At 38.5% G+C, this 23,669-nt stretch overlaps 5 protein-coding genes across 5 annotated transcripts; all 5 read right to left on the bottom strand.

Annotated features, from left to right (window-relative positions):
* Positions 1-3,385: 3,385 nt before the first annotated feature.
* On the bottom strand, positions 3,386-5,495 carry LOC125777029 (maltase A2-like). The gene is made up of 6 exons (XM_049450842.1): positions 4,988-5,495; positions 4,557-4,918; positions 4,194-4,500; positions 3,810-4,126; positions 3,623-3,751; positions 3,386-3,564 (listed from the first exon to the last, which is right to left on the bottom strand). Exons 1-6 carry the CDS (start codon positions 5,486-5,488, stop codon positions 3,492-3,494), a joined length of 1,689 nt encoding a protein of 562 aa, XP_049306799.1. The 5' UTR covers positions 5,489-5,495; the 3' UTR covers positions 3,386-3,491.
* A 3,036-nt stretch (positions 5,496-8,531) lies between these two features.
* On the bottom strand, positions 8,532-10,639 carry LOC125777028 (maltase A2-like). Its single transcript, XM_049450841.1, has 6 exons — positions 10,124-10,639; positions 9,692-10,059; positions 9,324-9,630; positions 8,949-9,265; positions 8,762-8,890; positions 8,532-8,702 (listed from the first exon to the last, which is right to left on the bottom strand). The coding sequence occupies exons 1-6, from the start codon at positions 10,622-10,624 to the stop codon at positions 8,630-8,632; spliced, it is 1,695 nt and encodes a 564-aa protein (XP_049306798.1). The 5' UTR covers positions 10,625-10,639; the 3' UTR covers positions 8,532-8,629.
* Positions 10,640-12,023: 1,384 nt separating this feature from the next.
* Positions 12,024-14,117, bottom strand: LOC125777026 (maltase A2-like). The gene is made up of 6 exons (XM_049450836.1): positions 13,591-14,117; positions 13,179-13,552; positions 12,814-13,120; positions 12,430-12,746; positions 12,242-12,370; positions 12,024-12,181 (listed from the first exon to the last, which is right to left on the bottom strand). The coding sequence occupies exons 1-6, from the start codon at positions 14,089-14,091 to the stop codon at positions 12,109-12,111; spliced, it is 1,701 nt and encodes a 566-aa protein (XP_049306793.1). The 5' UTR covers positions 14,092-14,117; the 3' UTR covers positions 12,024-12,108.
* Positions 12,024-23,478, bottom strand: LOC105228047 (maltase A2). The gene is made up of 7 exons (XM_049450835.1): positions 22,974-23,478; positions 22,530-22,909; positions 22,165-22,471; positions 21,784-22,097; positions 21,596-21,724; positions 21,461-21,535; positions 12,024-12,106 (listed from the first exon to the last, which is right to left on the bottom strand). The coding sequence occupies exons 1-6, from the start codon at positions 23,472-23,474 to the stop codon at positions 21,463-21,465; spliced, it is 1,704 nt and encodes a 567-aa protein (XP_049306792.1). The 5' UTR covers positions 23,475-23,478; the 3' UTR covers positions 12,024-12,106; positions 21,461-21,462.
* LOC125777031 (maltase A2-like) lies at positions 16,821-18,955 on the bottom strand. Its single transcript, XM_049450845.1, has 6 exons — positions 18,425-18,955; positions 17,989-18,365; positions 17,624-17,930; positions 17,249-17,565; positions 17,061-17,189; positions 16,821-16,999 (listed from the first exon to the last, which is right to left on the bottom strand). Exons 1-6 carry the CDS (start codon positions 18,686-18,688, stop codon positions 16,927-16,929), a joined length of 1,467 nt encoding a protein of 488 aa, XP_049306802.1. The 5' UTR covers positions 18,689-18,955; the 3' UTR covers positions 16,821-16,926.
* Positions 23,479-23,669: the final 191 nt, after the last annotated feature.

Here is a 23,669-nt window from a genome sequence, read left to right as displayed (position 1 = left end):
ATTTGAAAAAATGGTTAACGTAGAACCGTACTATTGTTGTGAAAATTGTAATTCTGATATTATAAAATGTCTATTCATTAGTATTAGAACATAGTTCCTAGTAAGCGCTTTTAATAAAAAAGTAAAACAAAGTGATTTCAAAAACGTAAAGTTCTTGTGTGTTACACATAAATAGTAATCACGTCCGTTTGTCTGTCTATATGAGTCGGAATTTATATGTATATATGTCTGTCAGTCTGAATTATTTTATATTTGTCAAAAAGTTTATCTGTCGAAGGCCGCATTTCCATAGTTACCTTGATCTGTGATTTTGAAATGAGAATTTTCGCGATTGGGTTTCTACGCTTATTATCAATATTTTTTTTTGTTTTTTAAGTGTTTTCGTGTACCAGGTATAAGACCCTTCTTTCCACTACTATTCCTTTGATAGGGTTTTTAATAAGTATTTCGCTGTGGGTGATTTAGAATATTTTGTAAATATTATTTAGTACTTAGTAGATTGTTTTGAATATTATTTTTGTTCCTGAATTGTACCTGATTTTTTATATTAATTTTTATTTTTTTTTGTTAAAATAGTTTCCAGTTGATTGTTTTGACATATATTGTCAATGTTATATTTTTAATGTAATTAATATTCATGAATTGTACCTGACTTTATATATTTATTTTTGTCTAGTCATATTTTTTTATAATAAGTAGATTGATTTAAAACTGTATATATAAGAAAAAGATCGGTAGCGCGCCTACATTGCAACCTCAGAGGTGGTGAGGAAGAGCAATAAATATCCAAAAAACTTTTGTTTCAAAGTTATTCTTGAATGTTTTCATTAATGTTTTCCGTTACAAATATTTTTTCACAAAAAAGTTGATCTACTACATTTCTTTTAATTACATCTCTGTGCCTAAAAAAGGCAGATTTCGATCAGGTGATCTCAGCTGTGAAAAATTCTTGGAAAACAGCTGATTCTTTTGTTATTTGTAGGGTTATACAATGATATTAAAAATATATACATAGTTTGAATTAAGTCAGGAAGCGCTAAATTCGAGTGTGACCGCAAATTTTATACTTTTTCAATTTTCAAAGACTAATGCCGGTGAAATACATTAAAATTTGCACATTTTGCAAATGTCCTTTGAGTTTCATTAAAGTACCTCACTACCTTCCATGGCCAAATCTTTGTTATATTTTGCCATCGAAAAGACTCTTGTTGGCAAAGGAATGCTCGGGAAGATGTAAAGGTGTTTGCGTGTATGAATGAAGCGAGTTTGTCTGTTGAAAGTGCGATTGCGTTCATGAATGAAAATGTGGTTGGTGCCTGTTTAACTATAAGTTTGGACTTTACCTATTTGGCTGTACGGCAACGGTTGTATTTTTTGACGGTGATATCTTTATATATATAAATCTTCTGACCGTGTGTTTGCATTTGAACTGCTCCTAAACGGATGGACCGATTTTGATGAAATTTTGTGTGTATGTTCAAGGAGATTCGAGAATGGTTCAGATTTACAATTTGGTCCACTGCAAAATGTTTTTTTAAATTAATTTTTCATTTGTAATTAATTGCTAATTTTAAATGTTTGACCGATGGATGGCGCTACCGTCGCAGTGTCCAATATTCAAACCTTAAATTGGCGTAAACGTGCATTAAACAAAACGAAGCCAAAGTAAAAGGCAACATCTGTAGATCAAGTTTTCATATTGTGGACAGAGTTGTTCGTTCTTAAGTAATAAATTAGGTCATTCAATACATCTAACATTTTCTTCATACCTGCTAACTATTGGAGGGGGTATCTTGACAGGCAATTTACAATTGCAAAAGGTCTGGCATAAAAAGATAGTGGCATAACTGAAGTGTTGATAAAAAGGTCTATTAAAATTTGAGATATACAGAAATCTTTTCGAAGCACTGCACAGAGCAATGCAATATTTAAACGGGAACGATGAGTACATATATGCGTACAATTTCAAACTGATCCTTCCTGAAAAATAATAAAATTGCTAAATATTAGGAATGGTAGAATAGAACTGCAATCAAATACACAATCCAATGAATTAAAACTGGCTCATTTATCATTCGATGAATAATATACCACGGGCATCCCAAAAGACTGATGCCATAGGCTTGCCAGCCGATTTTTCTGTCTTTTCACGCTTGAGAACCGTTTCTTAATATGCAGTCCACCAGGCTGACAATCGATTGGACTCGATTGATTTCACTGAAGCACAGCCCAAATTCAATAGTATTTTTGCCTCAAAAACCAATTCTTTCTTAACGCACGAAATTCTTTATGATTCATTTTTTTGTAAACTAACACAAGTTGCTTCACCAAAAATGCGATTATTCCTTAAATAATATTTATAATCTAACTAATAGAAATCATATAGATGGTATTAGTAGTACTACCTATGTAACAGCCACAGTAAAACTTGGGCGGGTCCTCTAGTATTTATATATTATTTATTCGACAATTTCATACACACACACATACATATGTACGTATAGAGGATTGCGCGCACATTATTTACTGATAAGTGATAATCTCTTGATTTGAATTTGAATTGTACTTACATGTGTACATACAGGGTTTGTCCGGAAAGTAAGAGGACTGATTTTCTGTCAAGGCTTGGAAAAAACGCATAGTTTGTCTTCGGTTTGGAAAAAAGATCTCAATGCGTAAAGTCAGAAAAGCGGCGAATCACATTTTTCTGTTGTTCAAATGCCACTGGAACTCATAAATTCAAAAGCTTAACAATTGGAAAGGCAAAGGTTTCACGAAGTTTTAAAAAAATTCAGCGTCTTATTAAATAAAAGAACTTAAAATCCGACGGCTATTTTTAAAGAATGGTTACATGAATCACAAGTTCATCTTGAATTTTGTCAAAATTTTTGGAAAATATACTGTTTTTAAGGTGAAATCATTTTAAGGGAGATAAACTTGCCGATTAAAGGTATACTCCTAATCGACAACGCTCCTACTCATCCAGATGAAGCTGAACTGATATCGGAAGATGGACTACGTCTCACAGACACCGGAGGAAATCAAACTAAATGAAGCAATTGAAAATTTTAAAAAGCACGACACTGGCCCCTTTAATTGCTTAATTGTTATTGTAAAGTTTCTGCGTTGATAACGCGAACGATTACTTCTTGTACGGCTTCACGGTTTTATTACCTACACCATCAGTCAGCTGTGGCATTCTCAGCACAAGTTCGTTCCAAAACATAACAAAAAACGATAAAAAGTAATGGCAGTTCCCAACTGCGAAAACAGATTGGACATGCGATTTAGCAAATAGAGCGGCACAGGAGAATAACCGATTACTGTTCGGCCGCCTGTACGAAGTTCACCTGTGTTTCGTCAAATACTGAAGGCTACTTTTAAATGATACAAATTGCTTTTGTTGATAAAGCTGAGTATTTAATTGTACGGACTCTTGAATATCATTATAACCATAACCAGTTCTTAAACACATAATATTATGCAACCCTTCATGCCGTCCAGCGTAGGACAACCGCCTCATAAGGCATTAAATAAATTCTTCCGCTTAAATCAAGCTTGTCACTGCAAAAATTCATCATATTGATATAAGGAAAATTCCTAATCAACAAATGGCACTCACCCGTATCTGTGTGGTGAATAAGAGTTAAGCAACACGTACTCCATTGTTTTGTTAGTCAACCCATCGAAATATTCTATTTGGTTGCCTAGATTGGCAAGCACACGAATTTCTTCACGATCGACCGCGGTTCTAGAAGACAGCGCTTTATTCAAGTGCACTTGGGAAATAACTGATTTTTTAAACATACCTTATAACCTGAAAAACCTGCTCTGATAGAGCCTTATAAGAGAAGCCGCCCTCTTCCTTGAACGCCTTAAAAGCATCCGTTTTCTTCAACGCCGTCATGCCCTTGAAAATTTGCAAGCTGCTACGCGCCACTCCTCGTTGAACTTGTACATTTAAGAATAAGTAATTGGGATTGACGGGCAGCCAAGTTGAGTTGCCTGTGCTGAAGCCGGCGTTTTTCGCTCCGTTCCACTGCATCGGTGTGCGCTCTGGATCTCGAAAGTTGCAGGGGTCTCCGGAGCAAGCGGCGGCATAATCAGGCATTCCGATCTCTTCGCCCTTAAAATATTTTATTTTTAACATAAGATTATAGAGGATCATACCGTTATACCAAATAGCCACTTACGTAATAAGTAACCGATGTACCGGGTAATGCGTGTATTATCATAGTCATCGCATCCTTTTTGCTCTCACCCATACGTGTTGGTAAGCGACTGTTGTCATGATTGTTTGCCACCCAATTGGCCATTTTATGTCTCGCCCATATGACATCCATCCAGTCGTTAGCTTGTGTTTCAATGGTCTCCGCATTGGCGTTTTCTTTTAGTCTTACAAAATTAAAATTCATTGGCATCTGACCACCGACCTTGGTACCGTTGGTTATGTATCCACTCAGAACGTCGACATCGGAATATGCTTCTATAATCATAGCTCTGAAAGGCAAAAAGTTTCATTAATAAAAGTGGGTATATAAAGGGTGCAGGTTTACCTTGTATCTCCACCATTGAGTCTCTGATATTCATCTAGAAATTCGCGCCATTCGTATATAATTTCTGTACTTTCCCATTGATCTTGGGTATAGATTCTCTCTAATTGGTCAACAGTTCCAGCCTTGATTGGTTCATCTGGATACGTGCCATTTTCGAAACGTTTTTCAGCTAAAGAGTTGGTGGCATCCATGCGAAAGCCATCTATACCACGATCGAGCCAAAATTTCATCACTTCCTTCATACGCTCACGCACCAAGGGGTTATTGTAGTTCAAGTCAGGTTGCTTCGCGAGAAACTGGTGCAGATAGTACTGTTGTCGTTCTTCAACCCAAGTCCATGCGGAACCACCAAAAGTTGCCCCCTATAAAATGTTATAGTAAATAAGTGTAAGTGTAATGTATTCATGCAAGTAGATTCACAGCGTACTAACCCAATTGCTTGGTGGTAAACGCTCGCCCGTCTCTGGGTCAATTTTGCCATCATCCCATACATAGAAATCGTCATAGCCATCTTCACGAAGTATCGACTTCTGGAACCACTCACACTCGTCACTCGAATGATTAGGCACAAAGTCTAAAATTAATTTTAAATCCAATTCATGGGCCTTAGCTAACATATTATCGAAATCCTCCATTGTGCCGAAAACCGGATAAATTTTCGTGTAATTCGACACGTCATAGCCCATATCAGCCATCGGTGAATCATATATGGGGGAGATCCAAGTTGCTGTTACACCAATTTCCTTAAAAAACGCCAACCTTGAGGTGATGCCATTCAAGTCGCCTATACCATCACCATCACTGTCCATAAAGGAACGCGGATAAATCTGATAAAGTGTGGCGGACTCCCACCAATCAACTGTTTGGTTGGCAGTAGCGCTCACAGCGCAAAGCAGCAGCGCCGCTAATAACCGTATTAAGCAAAACGACATATCGATAAATACTACGGTGCAATCTGAAGAGCTACCGACTATTTATACCGGCAGATAGTTGGAGATAAAAGTTCTTACTGTTTCAATATTGAAAACAAAAATACTCGCTTGATCTAATCAAACAGTCCGTATAGTTAGGGATTTCGTAGATTGGATTGCCAGCGCTGATCATCAATTCACGTATAAGATAAATGGAACATGTTTACTAGATTTTGTGGGGCTTTCCGCCTGATACCAAATTACCCACGAATAATGACGTCATAATCTTATCGCTTGCCGTAGAAATTGACGCCCCCAAACCTACTATATGAAGTCACCAAAATGGTGAGGTGTCTTGCTCCATAAAAGGAACTGCTGTTAAGAAGCAAAATGCTTTAGCTTGCATTTTTATACATTGTGGCAATGTTAGAAAAAGTTAAATCAATGAAGAAGTTGTTAAGTGATACCCCAATGAACCAAAAATTAATTTAACAGTAAATACCTCTCATATCTTAAAAGGAACGCATATTCTTATTTATCCTTTTATATTTCTTCAGAAAATTATCAAATATTTTTCATTGATGTAATTGGTTCTGTGCACCGGCAGCAAACAAAGAAGAAAATGAAAGGAATCCACCGTTACAAAGACTTCAACTCGTCTCGTCATTGAGGTTGAACTTCCATAACTCGAACTCTTGAATACTCCATAGAAGTCAGACTTCATACAAATTTTCTTTCATAACCCGAAGTCTCTTTATATCGAAGTTTTTTTGTATATTATGGAGATTAGAGTTAGGGAAGTTCAACTGTATGTTATATAACTCCATATCTATCTCGATTGTACTTTCAAAGAACACAACCGCAATCTTTGACTGTTGTTTTCCGTTGCATAGTTTTAGGGTCACTGTTTTGCTATACAGCGCCTATCAAAGTGTGTCATAAGAAAAGTATGAAACGAATATAACGTTAGTGTTGCCAGACTTATAATTTTTACGACATTTTTTTATATTACATTTTTATAACTTCTGTACCACCAAGAATTAGTTCCGACCCTAGCTGATGTAACCAAATCGCTTCTTGCATTGCTCTCACTACAGATGTTAGCTCCGCCTCAGTTGATGACAATGCTACGGTTCGCTGTCTGTGCGAGGACCAAGCTATAGATACACCTTGCATTATGAATACGTAACCAGAAGTTGACCGCCTTTGCTCAAGACACCCTCCTGACTGGGCATCGTAATAACCAGTTAAACCTTGAGCTGATTTCTGAAACACGATGCCTTTGTTAACTGTACCCTTCAAATACCGCATCACATGCTCCAAAGCGAACTAATGAGCTTTGCAGGGGTTTTACGGAAAACGACTCAGCAAATTGACAGCGAAGCTGATATCAGGTTGGGTATTTTTTGCTGCATACAACAGACTACCAACTGCCTCCATATATGGAACTTTTTCCACCTCTTTCTTTGTTTCTTCAGTTTTTGGACACATTTCTAAGGTTAGTTTTACGTAGCTACCGCATTACAGTCCCCCATTCCAAACCGTTTTGGTACATTGGAAATATATTCAGACTGAATTGTCATTGCAACCCTCAGGTTGTCTCATGAACTCTTCTTTTGAAGTTCGCTGTACAAAAATCGTAATGAATTCTACCTGATTATTGGTGAAAATGTTTCCGAATAAGCAATTCCTTTGTTTCTGTGAGCAACCCTTAAAGTAGTAGTCTGGTAACTTGAGTTCAAAAAATTGAAATTTTTGCTTAATTTGAAAGACAATGTCTGAAGAATATACTGTGAAAATTTCAGACAGAAATTCGAAATATGTCGGGAGTTACAACGAGTTTCCTAGAGCGCCTCGGAGTCCTCTCTCTCGGAGTTGTTGAACTTTAAACGATTTTTTCTCAAAACATTGTTTTTCTGGTCGGTCCGGGTCCTAACTTTTTTTCTACTGAACCGATTGCTTTCAAATTTTAACTGGCTGTTCTACACGCTTATAGTTCTCATCGGAACTAACGAGAATTTTTTCACCCCTAACTTTTTATTTTACAACCCTTTCTTTGCTAAAATAAAATAACTATTTTTTCACAGTCCGCCATTTTGGTATTTACCCTTGAAATTTAACTTCAGTAGTTCCGACCAGAACGACATGTCTATAGATTAAGAATAATTAAGAATATTTGATTTCAGATAACATCAAGACCCAAAATCACCCGGGCCAACCACGTGCATTCAATATGTAAATAAAAACACACTACCTTAACAACGAGCCTTGCTTTATATCAAACCAGCGTTCAGCATGGCGCTTAGTTTTAGAAAACCCTTTTCGAATTTATTGCTCTTTTACCTTCCGACAATTTCGTAAGCAACCAAGTTTTGTTTGTTTTTTGAGAATGCCATCATCTGCATCTCGCGCCGCTGAACGATTTTCTGCTAATTGGACCAAACTCGTCCGAATGTACAATGTCTGACGTTGAATTCTCCACCTGCTTGGTGCTGGTGTCCTAACCTTCGAGACCCTAGTTCTAAATTATTGATAGTTGTGATTGCTTTTTCAGTTGAAATTCTCATATATATAAATCATTTTCGGCATATCAATTTGCAATTAATCTGTTTTATGCTGGGAAAATATTCGACATTTCGAATATTGGTTTCGACTTTTAGCTTGTTTACATTTAAAACTAGGCTGACTTCGGTCGCGCTGTTAACAGGAACACGCTTGTTCTTTGCCTACACCATCAGTCAACAGTGGCAGTCTCAGCACAAGTTCAGCTCATAATCAGCTTCTGGCAATGCCTTCGTGCCAAAACATACGTAAATATCTGTATCGAGTAGAAAAGTAGACTATACACTTATCTGTACAGTGACTGAATATTGAGGGTGTTTTAACCACACACTGCTTATGAGGAGAAAAACGCACAGCGTGATAAAGAGTAATGGCAGTTGCCAACTATGAAAAAATATTAGGTATGAGATTAAATATTAGAGCGACATAGAAGAACAAGTGATTACTGTTCGGCCGCCTGTACGAAGTGGCCACTTTTAAATGATACAAATCGCTTTCGTTGACATGACTAAATATTTATTTGTTTATACTCTAGATCATTATTATAAGTATTACTAGTTCAAAAAAACTTAATACTATGCAATTTTATAGGCAAATCCTTTATGCGGACCAGCGTAGAACGACCGCCTCAAATGGCATTAAATAAATTCTTCCGTTTAAATCCAGCTTGTCACTGCAAGAAAAATAATCGTACTGAAATGAAAAAAATCGTATTCACCAAATGGCACTTACCCGTATCTGTGTGGTGAATAAGAGTTAAGCAAGACGTACTCCATTGTTTTGTTAGTCAACCCATCAAAATATTCTATTTGATTGCCTAAATTGGCAAGTACACGATATTCCTCACGATCGACCGCGGTTCTAGAAGACAACGCTTTATACAAGTGCGTTTGGGAAATAACTCATTATTTCAACAAACCTGATAACCTGGAAAACCTGCTTTGACAGAGCGCTATAAGAGAAGCCGTCTTCCTCCTTGAATGCCTTAAAGGCAGCCGTTTTCTTCAGCGCCGTCATGCCCTTGAATATCTGCAAGCTGCTACGCGCCACACCTCGTTGAACTTGTACATTTAAGAAAGGGTAATTGGGATTGACGGGCAGCCACGTTGAATTGCCTGTGCTGAAGCCGGCGTTTTTCAATCCGTTCCACTGCATCGGTGTGCGCTCTGGATCTCGAAAGTTGCAAGGGTCTCCGGAGCAAGCGGCGGCATAATCAGGCATTCCGATCTCTTCGCCCTTAAAATATTTGATTGTCCATAAAAGCTACCATGGTTATTTTAAATTTACTGCTTACGTAATAAGTAACCGATGTACCGGGCAGTGCATGTATTATCATAGTCATGGCATCTACTTTGCTCTCACCCATACGTGTTGGTAAGCGACTGTTGTCATGATTGTTTGCCACCCAATTCGCCATTTTGTGTTTGACCCATATGACATCCATCCATTCATTAGCTTGAGTTTCAATTGTCTCCGCATCGGAATTTTCGCTCAGTCTCACGAAATTAAAATTCATTGGCATCTGACCACCGACATGAGTGCCATTACTGATATAGTTGCTCAGAACGGTAACATTGGAATATGCTTCAATTATCATAGCTCTGAAAGGCAGAAAGTTTCATTAATAAAGATGTATATGTATATTAATAGATGCAGGTCTACCTTGTATCTCCACCATTGAGTCTCTGATATTCATCTAAAAATTCGCGCCATTCGTATATAATTTCTGTACTTTCCCATTGATCCTTGGTATAGCTGAAGCCGCCCATAGCTCCGCCACCCGGTCCAGTACCAACTGGGTCATCTGGATACGTGCCATTTTCGAAACGTTTTTCAACTAAAAACTTCGTGGCATCCATGCGAAAACCGTCTACACCACGATCAAGCCAAAATTTCATCACTTCGAACATACGCTCACGCACCGCGGGATTAGTGAAATTGAAATCAGGTTGTTTCGCGAGAAACTGGTGCAGATAGTATTGCTGACGTTCTTCAACCCAAGTCCATGCAGAACCACCGAAAGTCGCCATCTTTAAAATATTATAGTAAATAAGTCTAAGCGTAAATTATTCATAGATTATACCATATACTAACCCAATTGCTTGGTGGTGAACGCTCACCCGTCTCTGGGTCAATTTTGCCATCATCCCATACATAGAAATCGTCATAGCCATCTTCACGACGTATCGACTTTTGGAACCACTCACACTCGTCACTCGAATGATTAGGCACAAAGTCTAAAATTAATTTTAAATCCAATTCATGCGCCTTAGCCAACATATTATCGAAATCCTCCATTGTGCCGAATACTGGATAAATTTTCGTATAATTCGACACGTCATAGCCCATATCAGCCATTGGTGAATCATAGATGGGTGAAATCCAAGTTGCTGTTACACCAATTTCCTTAAAAAACGCCAACCGAGAAGTGATACCATTCAAGTCGCCTATACCATCGCCATCGCTGTCCATAAAGGAACGTGGATAAATGTGATAAAGAGTGGCGGACTCCCACCAATCAACTGTGTCTGCAGCAGTAGCGCCCAAAGCGCAAAGCAGCAGCGCCGCTAATAACCGTATTAAACAAAACGACATATCGATAAATACTACGGTGCAATCTGAAGAGCTACCGACTATTTATACCGGCAGATAGTTGGAGATAAAAGTTGTTACTGTTTAAATTTTTAAAACAAAAATACTCGCTCGATCTTATCAAACAGCCGATATGGTCAGTGTGGGGCTTTCGTAGATTGGATTGCCAGCGCTGATCACCAATTCACGTATAAGATAAATGGAACATGTTTATTGGTGTTTATGGGCCTTTCCGCCTGATAGCAAATAACCCACGATTAACTACGTCATAAAAACAATACATAGATACATATATAGAGTTATGTATTTAGCAATTTTTAAGAAAGGTAAGTTACATACATGTATATATATTCTTCTATGTAGAGTCTTATCGCTTGTTGTAGAAATGACGTTCCCAACCCTACTATACAGATCGCTGCCGCCTAAAGTCATCACAATATTGAAGCAACTGATGATTATTTACTTGTATTTCTAGAGCTTTTCTTGTTTCTCAAGACAATTTGGAGTTTAAGTGATGAATCAGTCCTTGTAACGCTTTTCAGTGGTAAGTAAGGGCTAAATTCGTTTGTGATCGAACATTTTATACTCTTCAACCTGTGAAGGCACACGCTGTTATATAATATATCTACTTTCAAGGAACATGCATTCTTTCTTTGCGTTTTACGTTGCTTTTGATTGCATAGTTTTAGGGTCACCCTTTTGCTTTACAGCGCCTATCAAATTGTGAATTGATCATTTTGTCGCAATGCTATTTAGTTTCAGTGCCACTGAAAAAAGTCACAAACACACAGGTGAAGCTGATAAGGGCATTTTAAAACAACCAGTCATATAATCGGAACTCATAACATTAGGTATATGGGTATATGGCAAGGTTTAGATTACTTTTATTCATATTCAGATGGAAAAATGCCCCAACCTACAAGCACAGAGAGCGCACTCTATAAGTTATAGATCCTCTCTTCATTATGCTTTTATTTATAGTGTAATAATTTCCATTTACTCTACTTATGCACCATTGTAGACTCTCCGTAGATCGCAAAAGGCAAGGACGTAATCAACAAATAATGACCGATCTGACTTTGGAACTTACCTACACCATTAGTCAGCTGTGACAATCTCAGCACCGTCGTTCCAAAATATACGTAAATATCTGTATCGAATAGAAAAGTAGATTATATATCTGTACAGTGACAGAATACTGAGGGTGTTTTAAGCTCATAATGCTTATGAGGAGAAAAACGATAAACAGTAATGGCAGTTACCAACTGCGAAAACAGATTGGGTATGAGATTTAGCAAATAGAGCGGCATAGGAAAACCACCGATTACTCTTCGGCCGTCTGTACGAAGTTCATCAGTGTTTCGTCAATTACTGAAAGACACTTTTAAATTATACAAATTGCTTTTGTTGATAAAGCTGAGTATTTAATTGTACATACTCTAGAATATCATTATATCTAACTAGTTCATAAACACTTAATATTCCCTTCATGCCGTCCAGCGTAGGACAACCGCCTCATAAGGCATTAAATAAATCCTTCCGTTTAAATCAAGCTTGTCACTGCAAGAAATATAATCATATTGATATAGGGAAAATTCCTAATCAACAAATGGCACTCACCCGTATCTGTGTGGTGAATAAGAGTTAAGCAACACGTACTCCATTGTTTTGTTAACCAAACCATCGAAATATTCTATTTGGTTACCTAGATTGGCAAGCACACGATATTCCTCACGATCGATCGCGGTTCTAGAAAAAAATGCTCTAAACAGGTGCGCTTGGGAAATACTTAATTTGTATCAACACACCTTACTACCTGGAAAACCTGCTTTGACAGAGCGCCATAAGAAAAACCGCCATCCTCCTTGAACGCCTTAAAGGCAAGCGTTTTCTTCAGCGCCGTCATGCCCTTGAATATCTGCAAGCTGCTACGCGCCACTCCTCGTTGAACTTGTACATTTAAGAATGGGTAATTGGGATTGACGGGCAACCAAGTTGTGTTGCCTGTGCTGAAGCCGGCATTTTTCGATCCATTCCATTGCATCGGTGTGCGCTCTGGATCTCGAAAGTTGCAAGGGTCTCCGGAGCAAGCCGCGGCATAATCAGGCATTCCGATCTCTTCGCCCTTAAAATATTCGATTTTCAATATAAGATTATAGAAGTCCTCACCGTTATACTTAAAAGCTACTTACGTAATAAGTAACCGATGTACCGGGTAGTCCATGTATTATCATAGTCATGGCATCTACTTTGCTCTCACCCATACGTGTTGGTAAGCGACTGTTGTCATGATTGTTTGCCACCCAATTGGCCATTTTGTGTTTGGCCCATATGACATCCATCCACGCGTTAACTTGTGTTTCAACGGTCTCCGCAGTGGAGTTTTCGTTCAGACTCACGAAATTAAAATTCATTGGCATTTGACCACCGACATTGGTGCCATTAGAAATGTAACCGCTCAAAACGGTGACATTGGAATATGCTTCGATTATCATAACTCTTAAATTTGGAAAGTTTTATTGTTAAATTTATATATTGTAAAAGATTCAGGTCTTACCTTGTATCTCCACCATTAAGTCTTTGATATTCGTCTAGAAATTCGCGCCACTCGTATATAATTTCAGTGTCTTCCCATAGATCTACGGTGTAGATTTGGTTGGGAAATTTTGTATTACCATTTGGGTCAATACCGCCCTCTGGTTCGTCTGGAAATGTGCCATTTTCGAAACGTTTTTCAACTAAAAAGTTCGTGGCATCCATGCGAAAACCGTCTACACCACGATCGAGCCAAAATTTCATCACATCCTTCATACGCTCACGCACTGCGGGATTAGTGAAATTAAAATCAGGTTGTTTAGCGAGAAACTGGTGCAGATAGTATTGCTGACGTTCTTCAACCCAAGTCCATGCGGAACCACCGAAAGTAGCCCTCTATATTATTAGTATTCATAGATTCACAGCATACTAACCCAGTTGCTGGGTGGTGAACGCTCGCCCGTCTCTGGGTCAATTTTGCCATCATCCCACACATACCAATCATCGTAGCCATCTTCACGAAGTATCGACTTCTGGAACCATTCACACTCGTCACTCGAATGATTTGGCACAAAGTCTAAAATTAGTTTCAAATCCAATTCATGCGCCTTAGCCAGCATAGCATCGAAATCCTCCATTGTGCCGAAAACCGGATAAATTTTTGTATAATTCGACACGTCATAGCCCATATCAGCCATAGGTGAATCATATATGGGCGAAATCCAAGTTGCTGTTACACCAATTTCTTTAAGAAACGCCAACCTTGAGGTGATGCCATTCAAGTCGCCTATACCATCGCCGTCGCTGTCCATAAAGGAACGCGGATAAGTCTGATAAAGGGTGGCGGACTCCCACCAATCAACTGTGTCTGCAGCAGTAGCGCTCACAGCGCAAAGAAGTAGAGCCGTTATGAACCGTAATAAACAAGACGACATATTGATAAATACTACAGTGTTGTCTGAGCAACTAGCAGCTATTTATACCGGCAGATAGTTGGAGATAAAAGTTCTTGCTATTTCAATATTGAAAACACAATGACTCAAAAGTCGTATCAAAGAGTCGAAGTGGTCAGTGAGGACCTTTCGTAGATTAGATTGCCAGCGCTGATCACCAATAGAGATAAGGAGATAATTGGAACATGTTTACTGGTGTTTTTAGGGCTTTCCGCCTGATACCAAATTACCCACGAATAATGACGCCATAATCTTATCGCTTGCCGTGGAAATGGATGCCCCCAAACCTGCTATATGAAATTACCAAAATGGTGAGGTGTCTTCCTCCATAAAAGCAACTGCTGTTAAGAAGCAAAATACTTTGACTTGAATTTCTACACATTTCCACAGCCTAGAAAAGGTTAAACCAATTAAGAAGTTGTTAAGTGATACCCCAATGAATCAGAAATTAATTTAATAGTAAATACCTCTCATATCTTAAAAGGAACGAGTTCATATTCTTAGTTATCATTTTATATCTCTTCAGAAAATTACCAAATATTTTTCATTGATGTAATTGGTTCTGTGCACCGACAGCAAACAAAGAAGAAAATGAAACGAATCCACCCTTACAAAGACTTCAACTCGTCTCGTCATTGAGGTTGAACTTCCATAACTCGAACTCTTGAATACTCCATAGAAATCAGACTTCATACAAATTTTCTTTCATAACCCGAAGTCTCTTTATATCGAAGTTTTTTTGTATATTATGGAGATTCGAGTTAGGGAAGTTCAACTGTATGTTATATAACTCCATATCTATCTCGATTGTACTTTCAAAGAACACAACCGCAATCTTTGACTGTTGTTTTCCGTTGCATAGTTTTAGTGTCACTGTTTTGCTTTACAGCGCCTATCAAAGTGTGAATTGATCATTTTGTCGCTGTACTATTCAGTTTCAGTGCCACTAATATATAATACATAGGAAAAGTATGAAACGAATATAACGTTAGTGTTGCCAGACTTATAATTTTTACGACATTTTTTTTTTATATTACATTTTTATAACTTCTGTACCACCAGGAATTAGTTCCGACCCTAGCTGATGTAACCAAATCGCTTCTTGCATTGCTCTCACTACAGATGTTCGCTCCGCCTCAGTTGATGACAATGCTACGGTTCGCTGTCTGTGCGAGGACCAAGCTATAGATACACCTTGCATTATGAATACGTATCCAGAAGTTGACCGCCGTTGCTCAAGACACCCTGCTGACTGGGCATCGTAATAACCAGTTAAACCTTGAGCTGATTTCTGAAACACGATGCCTTTGTTAACTGTACCCTTCAAATACCGCATCACATGCTCCAAAGCGAACTAATGAGCTTTGCAGGGGTTTTGTGGAAAACGACTCAGCAAATTGACAGCGAAGCTGATATCAGGTTGGGTATTTTTTGCTGCATACAACAGACTACCAACTGCCTCCATAAATGGAACTTTTTCCACCTCTTTCTTTGTTTCTTCAGTTTTTGGACACATTTCTAAGGTTAGTTTTACGTAGCTACCTCATTACAGTCCCCCATTCCAAACCGTTTTGGTACATTGGAAATATATTCAGACTGAATTGTCATTGCAACCCTCAGGTTGTCTCATGAACTCTTCTTTTGAAGTTCGCTGTACAAAAATCGTAATGAATTCTACCTGATTATTGGTGAAAATGTTTCCGAATAAGCAATGCCTTTGTTTCTGTGAGCAACCCTTAAAGTAGTAGTCTGGTAACTTGAGTTCAAAAAATTGAAATTTTTGCATAATTTGAAAGACAATGTCTGAAGAATATACTGTGAAAATTTCAGACAGAAATTCGAATATACATTTTTTTATATTTTCAATACCAAACCAGCGTTCAGCATTGCGCTTAGTTTTAGAAAACCCATTTCGAATTTATTGCTCTTTTGCCTTCAGACAATTTCTTAAGCAACCAAGTTTTGTTTGTTTTTTGAGAATCTATCTCCTCTTCCATTGAGTATATCCCATCATCTTCCTCTGGACTATTCAATGCCTCTTCAATACTCACAGGATCATAAGCATCTCGCGCCGCTGAACGATTTTCTGCTAATTGGACCAAACTCATCCGAATGTACAATGTCTGACGTTGAATTCTCCACCTGCTTCGTGCTGGTGTCCTAACCTTCGAGACCCTAGTTCAAAATTATCGATAGTTGTGATTGCTTTTTCAGTTGGAATTCTCATTTATACAAATCATTTTTAGCATACCATTTTGCAATTATTCTGTTTTACGCTGGGAACATATTCGACATTTCGAATATTGGTTTCGACTTCTTGTCTGTTTACATTTAAAACTAGGCTGACTTCGGTCGCGCTGTTAACAGGAACACGCTTGTTCTTTGCCTACACCATCAGTCAACAGTAGCAGTCTCAGCACAAGTTCAGCTCATAATCAATGCAATGCCTTCGAGCCAAAACATACGTAAATATCTGTATCGAGTAGAAAAGTAGACTATATACTTATCTGTACAGTGACTGAATATTGAGGGTGTCTTAAGCACACACTGCTTATGAGGAGAAAAACGCACAGCGTGATAAAGAGTAATGGCAGTTGCCAACTATGAAAAAATTTTAGGTATGAGATTAAATATTAGAGCGACATAGAAGAACAAGTGATTACTGTTCGGCCGCCTATACGAAGTGGCCACTTTTAAATGATACAAATCGCTTTCGTTGACATGACTAAATATTTATTTGTTTATACTCTAGATCATTATTATAAGTATTACTAGTTCAAAAAAATTTAATACTATGCAATTTTATAGGCAAATCCTTTATGCGGACCAGCGTAGAACGACCGCCTCAAATGGCATTAAATAAATTCTTCCGTTTAAATCCAGCTTGTCACTGCAAGAAAAATAATGGTACTGAAATCAAAAAAAAATCGTATTCACCAAATTGCACTTACCCGTATCTGTGTGGTGAATAAGAGTTAAGCAAGACGTATTCCATTGTTTTGTTAGTCAAACCATCGAAATATTCTATTTGATTGCCTAAATTGGCAAGAACACGAATTTCTTCACGATCGACCGCGGTTCTAGAAAAAAATGCTCTACACAAGTTCTCTTAAGAAATAACTCATTTGTATCAACTCACCTCACGACCTGGAAAACCTGCTTTGACAGAGCGCCATAAGAAAAACCGCCATCCTCCTTGAACGCCTTAAAGGCAGGCGTTTTCTTCAGCGCCGTCATGCCCTTGAATATCTTCAAGCTGCTACGCGCCACTCCTCGTTGAACTTGTACATTTAAGTATTTGTAGTTGGTATTGACGGGCAGCCAAGTTGAGTTGCCTGTGCTGAAGCCGGCGTTTTTCAATCCGTTCCACTGCATCGGTGTGCGCTCTGGATCTCGAAAGTTGCAAGGGTCTCCGGAGCAAGCGGCGGCATAATCAGTCATTCCGATCTCTTCGCCCTTAAAATATTTGATTGTCCATAAAAGCTACCATGGTTATTTTAAATTTACTGCTTACGTAATAAGTAACCGATGTACCGGGCAGTGCATGTATTATCATAGTCATGGCATCCACTTTGCTCTCACCCATACGTGTTGGTAAGCGACTGTTGTCATGATTGTTTGCCACCCAATTGGCCATTTTATGTCTCGCCCATATGACATCCATCCATGCGTTAACTTGTGTTTCAATTGTCTCCGCATTGGTGTTTTCGTTCAGTCTCACGAAATTGAAATTCATTGGCATCTGACCACCGTCATTGGTGCCATTAGAAATATAATCGCTCAGAACGGTAACATTGGAATATGCTTCGATTATCATAGCTCTTAAAGGTGAAAAGTTGCATTACTAAAGGTGGATATATTAAATAATGCAGGTCTCACCTTGTATCTCCACCATTGAGTCTCTGATATTCGTCTAGGAATTCGCGCCATTCGTAAATTATTTCAGTATTTTCCCAATCATCCTGGGTATAGATGTGTTTGAGATATCTAAAAACAGTGGAATCATTTGTTTCTCCGCTGAGTGGTTCATCTGGAAATGTGCCATTTTCGAAACGTTTTTCAACTAAAAAGTTCGTGGCATCCATCCGAAAACCGTCTACACCACGATCGAGCCAAAATTTCATCACTTCCTTCATATGCTCGTGTACCTTGGGACTAGCGTAGTTCAAATCCACTTGCTGCGCGAGAAACTGGTGCAAATAGTACTGTTGCCGCTCTTCAACCCACGTCCATGCAGAATCACCGAAAACCGACATCTAATCAATATCATAGTGAGTGTAAGAGTAAGATATTCACATATTCTCAGCGTACTAACCCAATTGCTTGGTGGTGAACGCTCGCCCGTCTCTGGGTCAATTTTGCCATCATCCCATACATAGAAATCGTCATAGCCATCTTCACGACGTATCGACTTCTGGAACCACTCACACTCATCACTCGAATGATTAGGTACAAAGTCTAAAATTACTTTCAATTCCAATTCATGGGCCTTAGCCAACATATTATCGAAATCCTCCATAGTGCCAAACACCGGATAAATTTTCGTAAAATTGCGGACGTCATAGCCCATATCAGCCATCGGGGAATCATATATGGGTGAGATCCAAGTTGCTGTAACACCAATTTCCTTAAGAAACGCCAACTATGAGGTGATGCCATTCAAGTCGCCTATACCATCGCCATCGCTGTCCATAAAGGAACGTGGATAAATCTGATAAAGTGCGGCGGCCTCCCACCAATCAACTGGGTCTGCAGCAGTGGCGCCCAAAGCGTAAAGCAACAGCGCCGCTAAAAACCGAAATAAACAAGACGACATATTGATAAATACTACCGTGTTGTCTGAGGAACGAGCGACTATTTATACCGGCAGATAGTTGGAGATAAATGTTCTTACTGTTTCAATATTGAAAACAAAAACACTCGCTCGATCTTATCAAACAGTCGATATGGTCAGTGTGGGCCTTACGTAAACTGGATGAGCGCCACTATACTAGTATAATTCTGATAAGCGGAACATGTCGTCTAGTATTTGTTGGGGTTTTGGCATAATTACCTGATTAGGACCAAAGGACGCACGATTTATAACAAAAGGTATGTACTAGCACACACGCATATATTAATTTTTAAGATAGGTAAGTTATATTTGGAAATCTGTAATTTATATTGGTTTTGCTTTTATCAGGTCGATACAAATACGGAATACGTAGGTTGCTTTTTACATTCGAGAACTGAAGAAAAAATTAGTCATCGAAAGGTGCTTAGTTGTTTGTCAAAACTTTCTCAACCAAGATCTATACATTTTGTATAGGTTTGAATTAATTGTCGAAGCTTTTTTGTCATTCTGATTGAGGCATCATGCGTTCTGATTGAATCAACCGCCTCTTCAGATTTCGCCAAACTTTGAACTCTTTATTTATTTTATTTGTACGCAATCTATGTCAAGTCAGGACTTTACGGTGCTTTACCTTTATGTGTCAATGGCTTAAGTTCTCAGTTGCCCAAATTCAGTTGATTCAGCTATGAATCATGGAGTATAGGTCAACATCGCAGTTCTTCAACGTTGTCGGTAACTTGTTGTCTTTTAACTTTTGCTTCTACCCCCAATGGCACTGCCAGTGATTCAGTTCACCTTTCAGCTTAAAGCGTCGCACGACGTTGTCATTATCCAGAAGGTCTTTGAATCGATCTATCAAGTAGTCAATAAGATTTTACATTAATAGCACTTTGCACACGGTTGCGATGAGCATCCTTCCTTTTCCGCTGTTTCCTTATATTTCCAGTTACTAATTTTTCTTTGTTGGAAAACTTGGAGGATAAAGCACGAAGAATGTATCAATCGAATCTGATAAACGTGCTGACTATATATAACAACAAAAATGTCAAACTTCACGATACAGTTGTGAATTTCCAGATTGTGCTAGATCTATTTGGTCTAGGTCTTATTTGGCTTTCAGTAATGATTTCAATACGAGTACAATATCTGATTCACTCCAAATAAGAACGCACTCATAATTCACAGACCGAAGTCACCTTAAACAGCACTTGAAAGTGGCTATAAAATACGTAAGACTATTTTTAGAATGGCCTTATCGCTCGATTTATTGTATGTTCTCAAACCTGCCGCCTGAAATCGCCGAAATGTTGAAGTGTCTTGCTCCATAAAAGCAATTACTTTTCATAATTAAAATACTTTTGATTGTATTTCTAAGAAACTCACAACAGTTGCCGATGATTAAATCTTATTTCTGGAAAATAAATTTAAACAAATTCAGAGGTTAAGTGATACCCCAACAAGCAAGCACCCAAATTGTAAAATGGTACTATGAAAAACTTTTGGTGAAATCACATTTCGCGGAACCCGATCAACCGATTTCGACCTAATTGAGTGCGTGACATTCCTCTGACATTTTTATGTCACAGTGCGAAAATGAGCAAAATCGGACTATAACCATGACTACTTCTCACACAGCATAATTTTAACTTCAAGTATACAAAACGAAAAAGCAATTGATATAACGGACACACATAAAATCCAGGAAACATTTTTTGAGTATGTGACAAGTTAATGGTATGTATTACTGGTAAAAATAGATAAAATCGGGTCAATATTACCTCCAACTCCCATATTTTCCTGATGGATTTTCCCAGACCTTGATTCCTGCGATTTGCATGAGTATAAAATTTTTGGTTGCACCCGAACTTAGCTCTTCCTTACTTGTTTCAATGTGTGTTTTTGAAAACGTAGGTTTGATTACAATTGTGTGCGTTTGATGCAAAATCAGTACGGTCTGTCTGACGTATTGCATTTTGAGATGTATTGGATCCCGTTTTTTATTTTTATGCCTATGTTTACGATGCATACAATTGAAAAACGAGTTTGCTTGATAGCTTGTGTTTCCCATGGAGTCACGTGAATTGTTGAAAATGTTGCAGACGTGTTTTAGGGCTTCTAATTTTTCACGAAAACAAGTATTTAAGATTGTGATGTCGTTGATGAATTTGATGAAGATAACATCGAAACAGTTAAGAAATAGTGCTTTTAATAGTAGACAAAAGACTTTTTTATTAGAAAAATATATGCTAGTATTTATTAATAATAATATATATTTTTGACTGGCCTGTTTAATGTTACCAACTTGACAATTGTGAATTGGCCACCTTTTCTATGACGTAAGTTCTCAGTCTTATTGTGTCAATTATGTGTTTTGTCAAGTAACCGAGCCCGCTTTTAAATGAAACACATCTTTTTTTTTTGGTGACAAAGCTAAGCATTTAACTGTCTTAGGTCTTAGAACTTAGATACATATAGTTAATATAACCTCTCAATAACATATAATTTTCTAGGGAGAACCTTCATGCCGACCAGCGTAAGACGACCGCCTCATATGGCATTAAATAAATTCTTCCACTTAAATCCAGCTTGTCACTGCAAAATAAAAAAGTATTTTGAAATAAGGAGCATTGCTATTCACCAAATGGCAGTTACCCGTATCTGTGTGGTGAATAAGAGTTAAGCAAGACGTATTCCATTGTTTTGTTAGTCAAACCATCAAAATATTCTATTTGATTGCCTAAATTGGCAAGCACACGATATTCCTCACGATCGACCGCGGTTCTAGAAGACAACGCTTTATACAAGTGCGCTTGGGAAAGAACTCATTTGTATCAACTCACCTCACGACCTGGAAAACCTGCTTTGACAGAGCGCCATAAGAGAAGCCGTCATCCTCCTTGAACGCCTTAAAAGCATCCGTTTTCTTCAGCGCCGTCATGCCCTTGAATATCTGCAAGCTGCTACGCGCCACTCCTCGTTGAACTTTTACATTTAAGAATGGGTAATTGGGATTGACGGGCAGCCAAGTTGAGCCTGTGCTGAAACCGGCATTTTTCGATCCATTCCACTGCATCGGTGTGCGCTCTGGATCTCGAAAGTTGCAAGGGTCTCCGGAGCAAGCCGCGGCATAATCAGGCATCCCGATCTCTTCGCCCTTAAAATATTTTATTTTTAACATAAGATTATTAAGGATCATACCGTTATACTAAACAGCCACTTACGTAATAAGTAACCGATGTACCGGGCAGTGCATGTATTATCATAGTCATCGCATCCACACTACTCTCACCCATACGTGTTGGTAAGCGACTGTTGTCATGATTGTTTGCCACCCAATTAGCCATTTTGTGTTTGACCCATACGACATCCATCCATGCGTTAACTTGTGTTTCAATAGTCTCTGCATCAGAGTTTTCGATCAGTCTCACGAAATTAAAATTCATTGGCATCTGACCACCGACATGAGTGCCATTAGAAATATAACCGCTGAGAACGTCAATAGGGGAGTACGCCTCGATAATCATAGCTCTTAAAGTTGGAAATTTTTATTGTTAAATTTGTATTTTGTAAAAGATGCAGGTCTTACCTTGTATCTCCACCATTAAGTCTTTGATATTCGTCTAGAAATTCGCGCCACTCGTATATAATTTCAGTATTTTCCCATAGCTCCCTGGTATAAATGTGGTTGAGGAGAGTTGTATTATCGTTTGGGTTATTCGGCTGGCCGCTGGGTGGTTCATCTGGAAATGTGCCATTTTCGAAACGTTTTTCAACTAAAAAGTTCGTGGCATCCATGCGAAAACCGTCTACACCACGATCGAGCCAAAATTTCATCACATCCTTCATATGCTCGTGCACCTTGGGACTAGCGTAGTTCAAATCCACTTGCTGCGGAAGAAACTGGTGCAGATAGTACTGTTGCCGCTCTTCAACCCACGTCCACGCAGAACCACCGAAAACAGCCCTCTATAAAATATTGAAGTAAATAAGTCTTAGCGTGAGTTATTCATAGATTATACAATATACTAACCCAGTTGCTTGGTGGTGAACGCTCACCCGTCTCTGGGTCAATTTTGCCATCATCCCATACATAGAAATCGTCATAGCCATCTTCACGACGTATCGACTTCTTGAACCACTCACACTCATCACTCGAATGATTAGGTACAAAGTCTAAAATTAATTTTAAATCCAATTCATGGGCCTTAGCCAACATATTATCGAAATCCTCCATTGTGCCGAAGAGTGGGTCAATTTTCGTAAAATTCCGGACGTCATAGCCCATATCAGCCATCGGTGAATCATATATGGGCGAAATCCAGGTTGCTGTTACACCAATTTCCTTAAAAAACGCCAACCTTGAGGTGATGCCATTCAAATCGCCTATACCATCGCCATCACTGTCCATAAAGGAACGCGGATAAATCTGATAAAGTGTGGCGGACTCCCACCAATCAACTGTGTCTGCAGCAGTAGCGCCCAAAGCGCAAAGCAATAGAGCTGCTAAGAACCGCAATAAACAAGACGACATATCGATAAATACTGCGGTGCAGTCTGAGCAACTACCAACCATTTATACCGGCAGATAGTTGGAGATAAAAGTTTTTGCTGTTTCAATATTGAAAACACAATGACTCAAAAATCGTATCAAACAGTCGAAATGGTCAGTGAGGACCTTTCGTAGATTGGATGGCCAGCGCTGATCATCAATTCACGTATGAGATAA

Source organism: Bactrocera dorsalis, chromosome 3 (genome assembly GCF_023373825.1).
Source record: "Bactrocera dorsalis isolate Fly_Bdor chromosome 3, ASM2337382v1, whole genome shotgun sequence".
NCBI lineage: Eukaryota > Metazoa > Arthropoda > Insecta > Diptera > Tephritidae > Bactrocera > Bactrocera dorsalis.
This window is presented reverse-complemented; position numbering and strand designations above follow the sequence as displayed.